General features: G+C 44.7%; 1 protein-coding gene across 1 annotated transcript in view; it reads right to left on the bottom strand.

Annotated features, from left to right (window-relative positions):
• Positions 1-14,985, bottom strand: part of SPPL3 (signal peptide peptidase like 3) — a 56,010-nt gene extending 41,025 nt beyond the window's left edge. Inside the window, exon 1 of the mRNA XM_082066015.1 lies at positions 14,599-14,985. Within this exon, the coding sequence (XP_081922141.1) occupies positions 14,599-14,621 (23 nt within the window). The 5' untranslated portion in view covers positions 14,622-14,985. The remainder of the gene's footprint in view (positions 1-14,598) is intronic.
• Positions 14,986-15,936: the final 951 nt, after the last annotated feature.

The raw sequence follows: 15,936 nt of genomic DNA, 5'->3' as shown, positions 1-15,936 counted from the left end.
TCTTTGTGTGCTATTCTAACAGTGTTTTAATTAGCAGCATTAATTATTTGCCATGGTAATATGGAAATAATCAAAGCACAGAATGATTATCTCCCTGAAAGTTCAAACACAAAGCACTGGCTACAGACACGCCACCTGAGACATAATTAGCAGAAGTCAAACAAAAATACAAGCATCTCTACTGTGTCCAAGCTCAGACTACTGCGCAAGTAAAAAATTCCTTTACAAAACACAGCCAGCTGTATGAATGCTGCGATCCTCCTCACGGGGAGCTAGGAGAAACACACGAAACCAACAGACCCCCAAAAAACACACTCCAAGCGAATGCCCCAAAGTACAGAAGCTCTTCCTAAAGTTTGCATATATAGGTTATTTAATTTAAACTTAAAATTAGTGCTTCCAGAGTCAATCATTTGGAATAGTCGAGTGACACTACAAAACACAGCTCAAGTTTCTGGCATCTTAGAACAGAGGATGTTCTGAAACAGCAGAAATATTTCTAATTAGCAAACAAAACAAGCAATCTGAAGTGTCAGAATAAACAAATAAGCCAGCAAAAGCATCACAGAATTGCCCAGAGCTAACTGTCCATACAGACAAGTGTAATGACTAGTTACACAGAATTTCTTTTTGAGGACAGTCCTTTAGCAGCCAACACTGTATTTTTTTTTTTTTTGCTAATACTAATGATCTGTAACACCCCTTGTGTTTTCTAAGAGACAAGTACTTCACAGTAACGAGTCCAAGAAGTGATATAACCGAAATATTTTCAACTTGAGCACATGCAATGCAAAGCTGCTATTTAGACAAAATGTCAGACTAATGGCCACATCCCAGCCTGAACCAAGGACCCAGGCTCAGGAGCACCCACCAGCTCAGAACTGCCATTTACACTAGAGAGATGCAACATGTGTTAGTGTGAAAATTACGCTTACAGAACATAACTGCTTCTTCATAAGCAAAGCAGGTAACTGATTATCTTGCCATCAAATTCTGCTGAGATCACAGACTTCCAATTCTCTCTTAACGTCACAAAAACAACAACACGGATCCTACATCCGACCAACACAGTTATGTAGACGATTTCTCAGCTGCTCTCTTCACATCTTCCACTGAAGAGAGTTGTTTTACCATTCCAGCAGGGAAAGCACAGCTGGGCTGGGCAGCAAGGAGGTTTTGTAGCTGATCGAAACCAGAGCAACACCTTCCAAGGAACTGGGGAACCGCAGCACTCACCACACGGCCACGGGAATCCAACTGGGTTTGAACCCCACACACCCCACCTCACATCGATGGGATCTTGCTTCTTGGGAAGAAAGAGACCCGACTCCAGAATGGTTGGTCACCTGCCTAACGGCACAAAGAAAAGCAGGTTCTGGTACCTCTCTGGTGCATCTAAACCGTAACAAAAGGATTTAGAAAAATGAGTTTTGTTATGAAAATTGCAAATGGTTTTAGAGAGTTGTGCAGGATTTTTATTACCATTCAGCCACGTAACAGAAACAGGGGGGTTTCTTTAGTAACACGAGAATTAATTTTTTTTTTTTTTAAAAAGCTTAGTTACAAACATGCTAAAAATTTAACTGAGGACCCCCCATCATCAAGAAATGTCAACTTAGCATTGATCTCTAAAAACATCTTGACATAACCAAGACACTGGTAGTTACAAAGCAAATTTTGTTTCCAAAATAAAAGTGCTATGAAGTTCTATTAATTGGGCATTTAGCGGAGGTGTCCACAACCTTAAAAAATCTAAATACTTGCTTAATTTTCCAGTGTTGAATAGCTTGCACAGAAAAAATATGGAACATCGCTCCCCTGACAACACACAGTACTTTCTAAAAACCATGAAGTCACATCATTCCTACAACTACTTTTAAATTATTTCCTTTGTTCCTCTCTCTTGCACAAATTGCCAGCAAAAGAATTAATAAGCCAGTGAAACGGAGGATAAGCTGAAACTCCTCCGATGATTGAGACCATTATTCAGTGTCCAGAGGGGTCAGGAGATTCTGTTATCTTACTTCAACAAACAGGTCTAAATTTTGAAAGACTGTGGCACTGCAGCCTTTCCAAATTAGTCATATAGATCCTATTAATAAATTACGGTGGAGATCTGGAACTCTATTCATCCAAAGCTATCCATTTCCTATGCAGTACCAAGATACAGGATGTTCAACAGCAAGCTTCCTAATAGCATGGAAAAATTCCATTACAAAAAACTTCCAACAGTTAAACTATAAACAGTAAATTCAAGGCTACTATTAGTCACAAGGGATAACAAATTTTCACACTTCACCATAATGAAAGGAAACTATATAAGTGTTTTCCAGAACTGAAGCAATAATTTGTTTGAACAAGGTTCCAGACAATTGAGTCTCTAACATAAGAAAACACAGCCTGTCTTTTAGTATCACAATTCAGCCTCGTCCCAGACACTGTCAGCCATCCAAGCCCAGACACGGCTTTCTTCCCAATAGGTTGTTCAAGATAAATACTCTATAAAACTAACAACTCCATCTTCCTCCTCTTAGAGTGCTACTACTCCAGTATTCAACATCTTCTGAAGATCCAGGGCTAAGTTCATCTAACATGCAACTGAGCCAGTCGTACACCATCCCTGCCATTTTTATCATCATTCAACCATATGCATAATATTATGGTTGTCATGGTGCCAGCAAGCAGTTAAAAAACGGCACTGACAGAAGAAAGCAGATTAATTATGTGGCAGAAAGAAAGGGCTCTCAGGATATGCAGGGAAATGTCTGTCCATCCGTTAGCTTCCAGTATTCTGCAAGAGAAAAGGCAGCGCCAAGGGCAGAGCCCCACACACGCTGCTGTGCCCAGACCGTCCTGCGGGCCCAGCCAGCGCGGGTTCTGCGCCCCCCGTTCGCTGCACCAAGAGCGAACCAGGCAGCCCCAGAGACCAGAGCTGTCTGGCCTTGGAAACCTCATGACAGATTTCACCTGGTAAAGTGCTGTAAGATACATATGTAATTGTTTTGGCGGCTTTGCTTGGACAGGAAATAACACACTGAGCAAAGAGAATACGTAAATATTTAAGACAATAAATCTTACCAAATCTGTAATTTGACTCCTGGGAGGCACAGTCAGGTAACTAAAATTAAAAAGTTCAGATTAAGAGCAGTATTTCCATCTGCAGCAACACAGACAAGAATACGCAGGTTTCCTAACAAGCACGCAAAGCAATACTACTATTCAATGCTATATTTGATCTCATTCAGAAGCCAAAAACAGAAGACGAAGTTGGTTCTCTGCTACGTGTACAGCTTCACTCAACACGTACATTATACTGGAGAGTCCACCTCGAGCGGTCTAACTTGCTCTCTAAGTATTACCTAAAAGCATTCTGTGCACACACCTGTTTAACTTATTTTCCTCGTGACCAGCTCCATCCTTCAGCATCGGGCTCTCACTCTAGCCCTCCTCCTCGCTTTGCACAGGCATCCCAAGGCTGTCATCAAAGTTTCACCCCAGGACAGTAAAGGGTCCCAGATCACTATAAATCTGTGCCCAGCTCTGGACTTTGTCAACACATTAAGATCCAGCAGCGCAGATATTCTGCTGCTAACCCTGTTCCAACTATCTGGAGTAGTAAAAGAGGTGTTTATTCACATTCACAAGGTTTCCTTCTGTAAATGGTAGAGCTGATCCAGCAGAGCAGAACCGTGATGGCAGAACAGGCTGCAAACCGCCTCTCTTTGGTAAGTCACTGCCTCCTCATAAAGAAAATGCACCAGTTGAAGCTTTACAGTGGTTCAGAGACTGAGAAAGTGCAAGAAGCCTTGCACCAGAACCATCCAACTGGTTTATCTGTGAGATACAGGCGTTTTGGTAACAGGCACTACAGAAAAGCTTAACGTTCATATGCGGGCACTACTGGGAAGAATTAAATTAAATCCTAGAACAGGTCTCGGGAACATACCCTATTAGAGATCTCAGGATCTCTGTCTTTTCCAACAACTAAGTATCATCACTTTGTAGTTTACATAGATTCAAAAATGCAGCTGGACAAACCCATGGAAGAACACTCAAACACCTAATGTACAAACACACTGAGTCCTCTCAGATTTGGAGGATACTGATCCGAATGCTGCATTGCATCCCAAACAAAACACATCCACCCCAGTGCAAAACATATTTTTTCTCATTTCTAGATTTAACTTCCACACCAATTCCCATACTTAAATTCCAAATATGCAGAGTATCTTGATTCTCTCTCTGTTTTAAGATATCAAAATGTAGTAGACTCTCCAATCAGAAAAAGGTTGTTTGTTTTTATCACTAAAATGAGGAAAGAGGACGTTATCTCATCTTTATTGACTCTACCGTTGACTTAAAAAACAAAACCAAACCACACCTCATACCTTTGACATTTAGGCCAGTATGTTATTGATTATGTGCTTGGAAATCCAAAGTCTTTTTTGCAATGTATTCATAAGTCAGATAAAAAAATAAAACTAATGACTAACAGTTTAATCAAAGCATTTAACAATCAGGCCTTACCAACAACAAGCCAAAAGCCAAACCCAAATTCATCCATATGACCTTGTCAAACAGAAAGAGCAGCTCTGAGTGCTACTGATGAGTTGACTTACCCACACAGTACAGGATTATGATATTTACTTCATCAGAACATGCCTGGACAGAATTAAACACTATTTTCATAAAAATTGCATAGAAGAATGAGTTAACAGCTTTAGCACCAACCAAACCATGAATCTTGAGTGACAATGCTGAAAGCACATTCCTGTATGAATCAAATCCAGCGAGTAGCCAGTCTGTCTCACCAGAGTTAAGCAGCTTGCATCATCTGAGCCTCTAGCAAGACAAAATAATGTTGTCAGATGATGGCTGGTGAGATTCTGAAGCAAATGCACAAAGTGAATAGAAGGGATATGGCTGGCATGAAAATGCAAAAACACAGCCTATCAAAGCAGACATCCTGTTTTTGCTGTCTCCACTTAAGAAAGAAACTAACTCAAAACCAAGAAAAAAGGTCTTGACAGCAACAAATGTGGCCACTGTAGAGGCAAGCACACCACATACATGGGAGAAGTTGTGCTGTGACAGAGGGACAGGGCCTGACCCCTGAGTGCAAGAGGCCAGGGGACACTGATACGCTGAGTGTCAGGCTTAAGGCAGCAGCTTCAGTTCCAGGTGCAAAAAACATGCAGCAGAAGAACAGACTGAGACTTTTTTTCAACAAATTCCAGCCCAAATATCTAAAAATCTTCATTTGTGACAACAACAAAAAGTAGGAACATTCTTTAGAGAGGGTGCTTCAGGAATCTTATGAAACTTCTTCCAGTACAGCACCCTGCAGAGAAATACTTCTGTTTTATGGCAGATTTCTTTCATCTTTTGATTTACCTTTAAGGTAGTTCTTTTTTATTTTCCATCTGCAAAAACATAAAATAATAAAGAGAAAGACAACTAACTGGAAAACTAACATTGGGGTTCTTGTAAGGCACTTAAATATGATAAAGAGGTTCTTTCTGTTCTGTACCATCTGTAACTGCTTACAGCTGCATCTGCTTTAGAAGTAGTCAAGTTAGCAGGAAAAAAAAAGTCCAGCTCTTCACTATTTAGCTTTAAAGTTTCCTTTTCTGAGAGAAAAAAAAAAAGCTCTTGAAACTATTTTCAACATAAAGCTTAATTAGATTCTATTCTTCATCTTCAAAACCCTGCAGAGATCATAACACTCCCCACGAGAGCTTTTAGCCCTTTTGTGATAACTTCTCAGAGCCGCTATTCAAGTGGAGGTTTAGGATGAGGCACCTCAAGAAGAGTTCACAGAGCACATCATCTTTCCTCCAGCAAACAGACCAATCTGGACTTCTAAGAGGGACCAGCATGACCTTGCGTCATCAAACCTAGAAAGCAAGACACAGCCGTACCTCGCTAGTCTGCACCACACGCTATAGAAATCCATATAATCCAGCTCTGTTTGCCTCCTGCTGTTTCCCCAACCTCACCTTTAGCTAACAGTCACCTGGGAAATGGGGTTCCCATTGACTAAATAAGTCAAAGTCATGCTACACCTATTTTATCTTGGCAAATGGGTCTGACACCAATGATAGTGAGATAAATCACAACTGTAGCCTTGAATGTGGTAAATTTATACTCGTAAAAATAGTCCTTTGTATAACAATATACCATTCAGCTCTGGTCTCATACATCCAATGTATCTGTACCAACAGCTGGTTGATCCTAATTATAATGATTATTCAGAATGCATTGTTGCATTTCTACCCACCTCAAAAGTTTCCACATAAATTTAGATCAAGTTTTACACTGGAGCTAGCTAGAAGGAGGGATGGCAGACTGCTAAGTGGTGTCTGCACACCAGAACTAACAGCGCAGCAGAGCAGTCGTGACCCAGCCGCCGTGTTCACCTCTGTCCCGCTAACCGCGCTGCCGCAGAGCTCAGCATTTTGTAACGCTCGCTCTTGCCCAAGCTACGCTAGCTCAAGTAAACTGAATTTATTAATCCAAGTAACTACTGAAAGCAAAATAAATCCTGAGGATGTACATGTGCTACAGGCTTAACCCGTGTAGAGAACCCCCCTGCGCATCACTGCTGCGGACAAGTGCACCCAATCTACCACTTGATTTTTTTGTACCACCTGAAACGGGGCTGCCCCATGCACCCCCTCACACAGCACTTTTGTTTTTCTAGCATGAAGTTGCTATTTGCGGTACTACTGACATAAGAAAATAGTGTAAGCAAAGAATTCCCAAACTTCCGTGATTCGGTGGAACACCAGCAACTCCTAACATTTCTATTGTTCTCTCTAAACTTCTGACGAACTTTTAAAGTTATTAAAAATTATGTATCATGGCAAATTTAGCAGAAGTTCTCTTCTGGCTAGTTGATAGATGAACAAAAGAACTTTTTAAAGATATGTCTGTCCAAAAACAGAGTCCACGGGAACGAAGAAGTAAATTTGGGCCTTTGAGACAGAAAGCAGAGAGCAGAAAAGCAGTGACCGAGTAGAACTGATTGGTAACACCAGATGACTGGAGGGGGCTCGGCATTAAAACTTCACACTGCACAGCACATTCTTCTCCTTTTAGCAGCTGGACTGAAGAATAATCTAGATTTGAGCCTATTCCTGCAGGTAAGCTTGCCAACTCATGCTTAAAGTTGGAGATTGTGTGAACAGAGGGTGGAACCCCCAGGTCTCCCCACAGCACCTCTGCTGCGGAGCCGCCCGCACAAACGCAGCCGAGGCCTAAAAATGGAAGAGAATCATTTCCCAATCTCCAGCGACATACCCAAGCTGCACGGGAAAACACCTTCTTGGGTCAAAAGCCTATGAGCCAGCTACAGGAACTAAAGGAAGAATATCCCAACCCAACAACAGCAGAAAATACTGCTTTCAGAAGGAAGAAGGAACGCAGAAATGAGAGTCAAACGGCATCATTTTCCTTTCAGATGCCACTGGTTAGGGAAAATGCCACCACATAGAAACTGTAAGGTGTAATTATATCGCTCCAAATCCTATGTGGGCAACTTCAGTAATAAGGGAGGCACCTTAAGCCCAAGATTGTGAAATAGAGAATGATAGTGCACTCTCTTCTACTTCAGGACACCAGCTGTGATGATTTTTAAGAATTTATGTTCTAACATCCTGAAAAAAAGTCACTCCACCCTTTAACCCTGTCTGCACATAAGCAAAGCATAAGGATTGTCACATTTAATATATTTATTGGTCTGAATAGTTATCATAGGATGTTTAAAAAATGTTCTGGTTTAATAGATTAGTTATCAGTTATCTTTTCAGAAGGTCAGCAGAACCTTCCAACTGTCTGACACCCCATCTATACCATGTCACCTAATGTGACAGGCAGATAGGGGGACTATTCAAGGGAATTTGGGACCTGAGGCTTAGACCTGGCCCTAAAAAGAAATACTCATCCGAATCTAATAATGAAGACGACAGCGCAACAGCTACACAATTCATCAGTTCCAGGATAATGTCATCATGATGGTTCTAGGGGACAAAGCCACAGCTGACGTACGGTGAGAGCTGAGTCTGCATTTCAAGCACAGACACCACTTGGAAAACACGTAGGAGAAAGGATCATCAACATCCTTGCAAGAATTAAAGAGGGAGAAAGGGGATCGGGAAGTGTTGCAATGCCGCATATGCTCCATTAATCTTACTAAATCATCACCTTTCAAAGTCAGTTTGGTTGCCTGGATCCAGTTCAGCCAGCACAGTAGCTGGTGCTTCACCTCAACCCACGTAACTGGCTAAACGGTTTCAAATTTTAATCTTCATCAGGTACACTAAAGCAATGTGGCACCAAAAAGGAAATGTGTACGATGATTTTTTTCTACCAGTTTCACCCTTGGTTTTTCCTGGAAACTTACTCAGACGTCACCAGAATTAAATTAGACTGACTAAATGGCTTGTGTCAATTATTTGCTTTTAGAGTATATTATGACGCTTTGAGTCATCATAAAATATCAAAGGACAACAAAGATGGTGGTGCTTATGACTGAGATGTTCATACATCACATAACCCAACTAATGAAATAACATACCTGAGATACTAAAAAAAAACCAAACAACAACCGCCGCACACAACAGAATCCATTCTGCTTTTCCTCCAAATTTTAGGAAATCAGAATTGCTGTATTTTAAAAAGCACGACACATATTTCAAAGTACTTATTGTAGGAATATCTCCTAAGTACACACTTTTTTGGCATCGTTTCAGTGACAATAGATTTCAGCACCTGAATCCAGTATTTAAAACTGTGGCATGCACCAAAACACATCTCATTTCAGAGGATTTTACGATCCCCAATTCATTTGGCCTGTCTGATGGTCTCGACACAATTCCTCAAATTCCACCCGCATCAGGTTGCTTAATTCATACCAGAATCCCAAAGTGCACAAAATAAGCAATGACTTTATTAGATCACACCCTTCAATAGAAGAAAGATGCTCTCAGGCCCATCAAACCTGACACAAAACACAAGAAAAAGCAGTGATAATGGCAGATCCACATACCTGACAGCTCGCTCACCTACGACCCCCGTCTTCTGTTAGCAGGAATCTGAACTTTCATCTCTAGAAAAGCAGGCTGAGCTGCTCCCAGAGACTACGGCCCCTTTGGGCTTCCAAACAACGTTTTTATCACAGCAGGAAGTGGAACCCGGGTCCACGCCAATCCCAAATTAGTATTTTAATCATTAGCACAAAAAGGCATGCCTGCTCCCTGGCCCAGCGAATATTTACAGTATTCCATAGGAAACCACACAGATTAAAAGGACACACAAAGCTCAGCCTCTGAACAGCACATGGTTTGGCGATGAGAGCGCTGCCCTGGAAGGTGAGAGATGCAAGGTCAGAAATTCTGGGGGATGGAACCGATCTCCTGTATCCTGAGTTCTCTGATCACTGGGTACAAAGCAAGGAATCGGCAGCTGCTGCCGCCACAATATCCTAAAAGGCTGAAGGCAGAACGGACAGAAACCTTAATGAAAACAGGTTGTGCACACCAGCACGAAGAAAACACTGGTTTATGTTCTTCACTTCAAATTTTTCTTAATGAATTATTAAGATATTAACGAATACAGCCTTTGCATTCAAGCAGGATTTTTTTTTTCCCCTTTCCTAATCAGTCATTAAATATACGTACATTCAAGCAACCGTAAACTTCAACTAACCCCATGCTCTTTGCCTTATTTGTCTTTCAGGCCAGTGCTGCAGCCAGTCCCTGCCTACATGACATACAGTCTGATAGCAAAAGCTACAGGGAGGATAACAAAGGGGAGTGAGACTGGTACTGAAAGACAAACATATTTACTATAAACTGATATTCTCAAATTTACTGAAGCGTAAGTCACTTTTCCGATGACAGATACACATGCACACTCATACAATGACATTCTTGTCCTCAGGAGGCTTCTAACAAGTGTTAAAATGGAATGTGGCTGGTAATTTCAGTTCCTCAAAAATGTTAAGATTAAAGGCCAAACTCCGTGTTTGTATGCCAGGATTTCACAAAAGATTTTAGACAGTACAGACAACAGGATTTCACCTACACACTTTGCAATCTTTCACTGAAAAAGTGCAATACTTTGAAAATTCGTGAGAATTACTTGGGTTTTTTTTTTCTGTTGTAAACTGCCTCCCGTCCTCGAAACACCTAAATTAGTCAGTTAAGGTCTCTCAATCTAAACTGAGCAAAGCAAGTAAAAGAACTTGAAGGCAAAAAAATTATTTTACTAGTACTTGACAAGTTCTGTCAACAAGCTGCAGCTTCTCTCACCCACTGCCCTCCCACAAACACATCCAATCCAGCCAACCAAGGCTTCAGAGCACGACCTCTGTCTGCTGGGAAAGACTGTCTTTTGATTCACGGCAGGAGCACGTTACATGCTTAAACACTCTGAATCTAGAAAGACTCCTAACACCAACCACTTTGAATGCTCCCAGGACCAGGGGCTTTATTGATCGCTCTGACACATTGTTAGACTTGATTTCCACACACCCTTTGCATTACGTAGAGAAGTTTCTAAATATATCACCGTTTCACTCATCAAACATTTGATGGCTAATACAAGAATCATTCCACTGATTAAAACATTTTAGAGGGAGTTCAGTTGTTTGTAGGATTAGTGACTCAATATAGCAGCTTCTTTTCTTATTCTTAGTTCACCCTCCCAGTCTGTCTACTAATCATCACCCTGACAGGACACGCATGCATTGCAATCCATGTTACTCTCATACAATGCTCTGGGAAAGGAATAATTAAAAATATATTTGGTTTTGGTGTAGAAGTCTCCTTCTCCTTCTCTCTTCTCTTCGAAGGAAGCTGTGAAAATCTTTTGTGCATTCAAAGGGAAAAAATAAAGAACAAAGCAATCTCTATTGCCAGACTGGGCAACAGTAAAAAGGGAGGGGGTGTTACATCAGGCCTTGAAAAACACTAGACACCTACTAACTGAAGATAAACAACATATGCACGCTGCTGTGCCCTCTAAATAGGATTCGGCGCAAAAATCTCACCACAAGGTGCTAGAAATTAAGGAAAGACCAAGTATTTCACGGTCATGATGTAGGTCCTGCTGCTCCCATATTCATCTGCTGTAATACTCCCAAGATCTTGGTGTCTAAAGATAAAACACTTGGTATTTACTAACCTCTTACTCACACACATATACACTGGTGATGGGCAAACAGTTCTTCCCATATTTATTCCCTGCTCTGTTGTAGCAGGAGCTCTTGTCACTCCCCAGTCCCATTTCCTTGCTGCAGCACCAACAGGAAAGGGAAAATGGGTATCCCACCACCTCTTTCCTCTCCCAATCCATTCCACTCGCACAAAATTCATTTCAGCTCTCATTTAATTTAGAAAATCACGAGCAACGCTGCGATGCAGTCGTCACTTTCTTCCGTGGCTTGCAGATTTGAGTAACAGCAGAATACTACATACTTCTCATAACTTCCTTCTGTTATGGCAGGTACTTGACAAAGAAAATTTATTTACTACTGACAAGCATTGTATTCAAAAACTTTAAAAAGCAGCATATCCTTTGAAAGAGCATTTCCATCTGGCACTTATCCCACATTTCACATTAAAATTAGTTTTTCCAGGATAACAGTATCCAGTTTTACCAGCAAAATTCTCAGTAGATCTTCCTTTCAGGGATAACACACCTGTATCTGAAATAATGGGTCAGCAAGACTATTTAAGACATTAAAAAAGAGCTAAATAAAAGTACAGATGGTTATAGGTGTGGGCATTACTGAAGGAAAAGAGGAGAGGTTGTCACAAGATATAACTCACAAGAATAGTGACAAAAAGACAACTGATGTATCTATGAAAGGGAGGGAGAAAAAGCATAAGTACCTTCTCATAGTGTCTTGATGAAAGAAAGTAATTGCAATCAATTTCATTTGGTAATTAAAAGGAAAACATAAACCCATCTTAAAATCTCAGAGTTACAGTTACAAAACAATAAATATAGCAAAATGAGTATTAGTTCTCATCTCTTCAAAACATCATTTAGAGAGACATCAATCACTGAAAAAAGCCCCATTTTGAGCAAGTGTTCGACAATGCTGATGTCCAGGAATCACAGCTTGCAGGTGTATTTTTTCATGGTATTTCTAGCACATCTGAGACAATTAAGAAAAATCAAATGCAAAAGAAACCTTTATCATATCTTATGAAGCTACATTCTACAATACATGTTGATAGTTATGCACAAAAATACACATAATCAAGCCTTACACTCCTGGACAAAAGGGACACGCTCCTGTGGCCAGGAACCAATTTACATCTATAGAAAGGTAAGTACGTGAAAGGATTTTTCTTAATGTCAAATACTGTATTTTCAGACGTCAAACAAGGTGTCCGCACAGCAGCTGGACACACACGGAGGAGCACGGAGAGCGCTCTGTCGTTTGTCCGTCTCAACCGCGACAGCGCTCGTTTTGAGAACGCAGCCTCTGCAACACGGTACCAGGACCATGTCCAGCAAGCGGACAGGACGCGACCTGCCAGCTCCCAAATGTGCAGCTGCACCCAGTGCTGGACACGGCTCTGTACAGCTCTTCCGTACACAAGCACAGGTTTCCTCAGCTGACAACATGCGCATTTTTCCTAAAAGTACTAAAGCACTAGCCAATTTCATGTTGAGCTGCATTACCATAATTAAAAATAAACAAACACAAGATTGTTGCTAGAAGTGTAAGTAATTAAACATGCACTCACGGAGAAGAGTGCACAAGTTCTAGAACAGAGCTTCTTAGTCTGAAACTGGATATTGCTCTTTCTGGAGCTTCCAGACAACGCTGACCACGGGTCAAAATGCGAGGTGACAGAAACCTCAACAACATGAGGACACATTAGTGAATACAGACACAAAATTACAGTGTTGTGAGATGTCTCAAATCTTTGTTCTGTTACAACCTCAATATTGCACAAAAGAACTACCATTCTTGGGATCCATCAAGGAAGTAACAAGGAACAACTTAAATCTCAATTTCATTCCCCTAAAATACGCAACCTAAAGCAGCTTTAATCCTCCTCCCGGCCTCTTTAGAACACTGTGGTAAAGACAGGCATTCAAAAAAGCAAGGGAGGTAAAGATCAAAATAATGTACAGTTCACATTTTTTCCATTTAGTATTTTTTAAAAAGCTGACAAATCCTGGAGTAGTTTATGAATTTATAATTTCATCCTGTAATTAAAACACACTGAGACAACAGGTCACCAGACACATTTAACTGAACTACTTTTAACTGTCTAAATCTGTACCAACATTCACTTACTGCAATAACTTTAAATCAAAGAAGTTGTCTTTTCGCTGTTGTTTTAAAGCAGAGCAAATCACTGCCTGAACTGAGGTCGTGAAACAAAATAAGAACATCTAAAAAGCAAACGACCGTTAGGTGTATTGGTTCTTGACAGAGAAGTGACAGAAGCTGGGAGAAGGGGCTGCCAGAGCCTCAACCTGTGGCAGAACAGAAATCCCCACTGGGTTCCAAGTTCTGAAAAAACAATGGGAAAGATTTCCAGAACCATTCAGAATAGGATCATTCTTTGTATATTCAATCTCTTCTTCACATTCAGCACACGCCAAGGTCAAAAGCTGAGATTTAACTCATTTTTAACATGGATATCGTGACTTTCTTCAAAAAATGTAAGGAACAACTGTGGTTAGTAACACTGGAACGGATTTTAAAATGCACTAAGAGTATCACAAATTGCTGCAGCAGCCAGGTCAATAGAGCTGATGCACAGGTAAATTATCTGTGATATTTTCATTGTGATCCACGATAACACACAAAAAACACAGAATTATATGAAGAAACCAAGCCCTGTCCCTGTAATCCACTGCCAGCTAGGCCCGAGACAGTGTCAGGACACAGAAACAAATGCCCTCTACTTTCATTTGCCACACTTCATGTCTTCCCACAGGAACTGGTCTCTTCCTCCTCATTCTATTTCCTGCACACAGAACAAGCCCATTGTCACCAGGTGAAAACACACACACATGCCACTGACCGAGCAGCCTACCCTGACACCAGCCTGCTCCGGGCAGAGGGATCCCCGCAGCCCCACGAAGGCGGGCGCAGGTGCTGTCCCCGCTCCGGACCAGCCCCGCCGAGCGCCGGCCGTGGCCGGGCAGAGCCCCCTCCCCGAGGAGCCACCGGGCGGAGGATGAGCAGCCACAGCGCTGCCCACAGAGATGCCCTCCGCCCGGCTGCCAGCGGGGGGATCCTCACCGCCCGGCCACCGCGTCCCCTCGCTACACGACGTCCCTCTCTCCCAATCCCTCCCCCCCAGCCGCGCTCACACCTCCGGCCGCGGCCCCTCGGCCGCCGGCTCCTTTCTGCCCCAGCCCCCACGGCGGCCAGGGCCGCGGCGCCGCCCGCCCGCACACCCCCGGCACCCGCGCCCCCCTCCCGCTCGGGACCCGCTGGCCCCCGGGCCGGCCGGAAAGAGGCCGGGCCGGAACACCCCCCGCGGCCGGCCCGGCCCGGCCCTCACCGGAGCCGCCCCCCGGCGCGGCCCGCAGCGCCGGCCCCTGCCCGCGGCTCACCAGGAGTAGGTCTGCTCCGCCATGGCTGCGGCTGGGCGGCCGGCCGGCTGGGCTGTGCGGGGCGGCCAGGCCCCGGGCTCCTCCTCCGCCTCCTTCTCCGCCTCCTCCTCCGCCTCGCGGGCTCCGGGGCTCAGTGGCGGCCCCGCTGCGGCTCCCGGCCCAACATGGCGGCGGCTGTGAGGAGGGAGGGGAGCGCAGGGGGGGTCCCCGCCCGGGCGGGGATGGCGGAGAAGGCGATGGTGGTAGCGGGGAGGGCGGAGGCTCAGCAGCCGCGACGCGGGGCCGCGCTGGGGCGCCGGCTGGGCCTCATGGCCGGCGAGGCGGCGGCGAGGGGCGGGGCGGCGGGGAGGCGGCGGCACCGGCGGGCAGCCCGGCCCAGCCCAGCACAGGCCGCGCCGCGTCCCGCGCTCGCGCACGGCGGGGGGGCGGGGCCGCGCCGGGGGGAGGCGGGGCCGGGCCGTGCGGCGAGGTCACGTGCCCACAACACGCTCACGTGCCGCCGTCGCCGGCCGCGCGCAGGCGCCGTGGGCGAGGAAAGAAGTTGGTGGGTGCTGGTTGTCGGGCCCGGCCGCGCCTCGCGGCGCTGCTCAGGCTCAGCCGCGCGGGCGGGCGGGTTCGCTGCGGCCGTCCCGTGCCCGGCGGCTGCGGGAGAGCCCGGAGCCGCGGGCTTCTCCGAGCTGCAGGCGGGGAAGTGCGGCCCCCGACCGGCGCTCCCCGCTCCGCAGCGAGCAGCCGGAGCAGCAGCAGCGCCGGGCTCTCCGCGCCGTGTGAGGTGTCCGCTCCGGCCGGGCCGGAGCGCTGCGGCACCGGCTGCCCCGGGCCTGCGAGGTGCGAGCGGGCGTCCCGCGGTTCCGCTCTCCGCTGCGCGCTCGGACACCGGCTGCTCTGCCCCGCTCGCCACCTCCGGCCGTTTCCTGCCGCTCGCAGGAGCGGGTGCCTCCCCAGGAGCGGGTCCGAATTGCCGTGGGGCCGGTTTTCCTCCTGGAGGGGTGGGTTGTAAAAGCGAAGTTCAGGTAGGATAAGTCACAAATTCGAGTGCTTAATTTAAATTCGCAGTGTGTTTCTGGAGATGGCTGTATCTTTGAATTTGTTATCTTTTGAACAAACAAACAAACAAGATCAAATGCTCAACGCATTTTTTTAAAGAAGGAAAATAACATTACAGATATTTTGACCAAATAAAAACCATACACTTCATGTTACCACCGTCCCTGTAAGTCCCAAGCAGAGGAACTGGCTGATCCCACTCATCTCTCCCCTTGGTTTCTTTGGTGCCATCGCCGAATCTTCAGTCCCTGATTGTGTTTCTGCCAATTGCAGAACTAGCGTCTTATCTTG

This window comes from Streptopelia decaocto (genome assembly GCF_964273445.1).
Source record: "Streptopelia decaocto genome assembly, chromosome: 15".
NCBI lineage: Eukaryota > Metazoa > Chordata > Aves > Columbiformes > Columbidae > Streptopelia > Streptopelia decaocto.
This window is presented reverse-complemented; position numbering and strand designations above follow the sequence as displayed.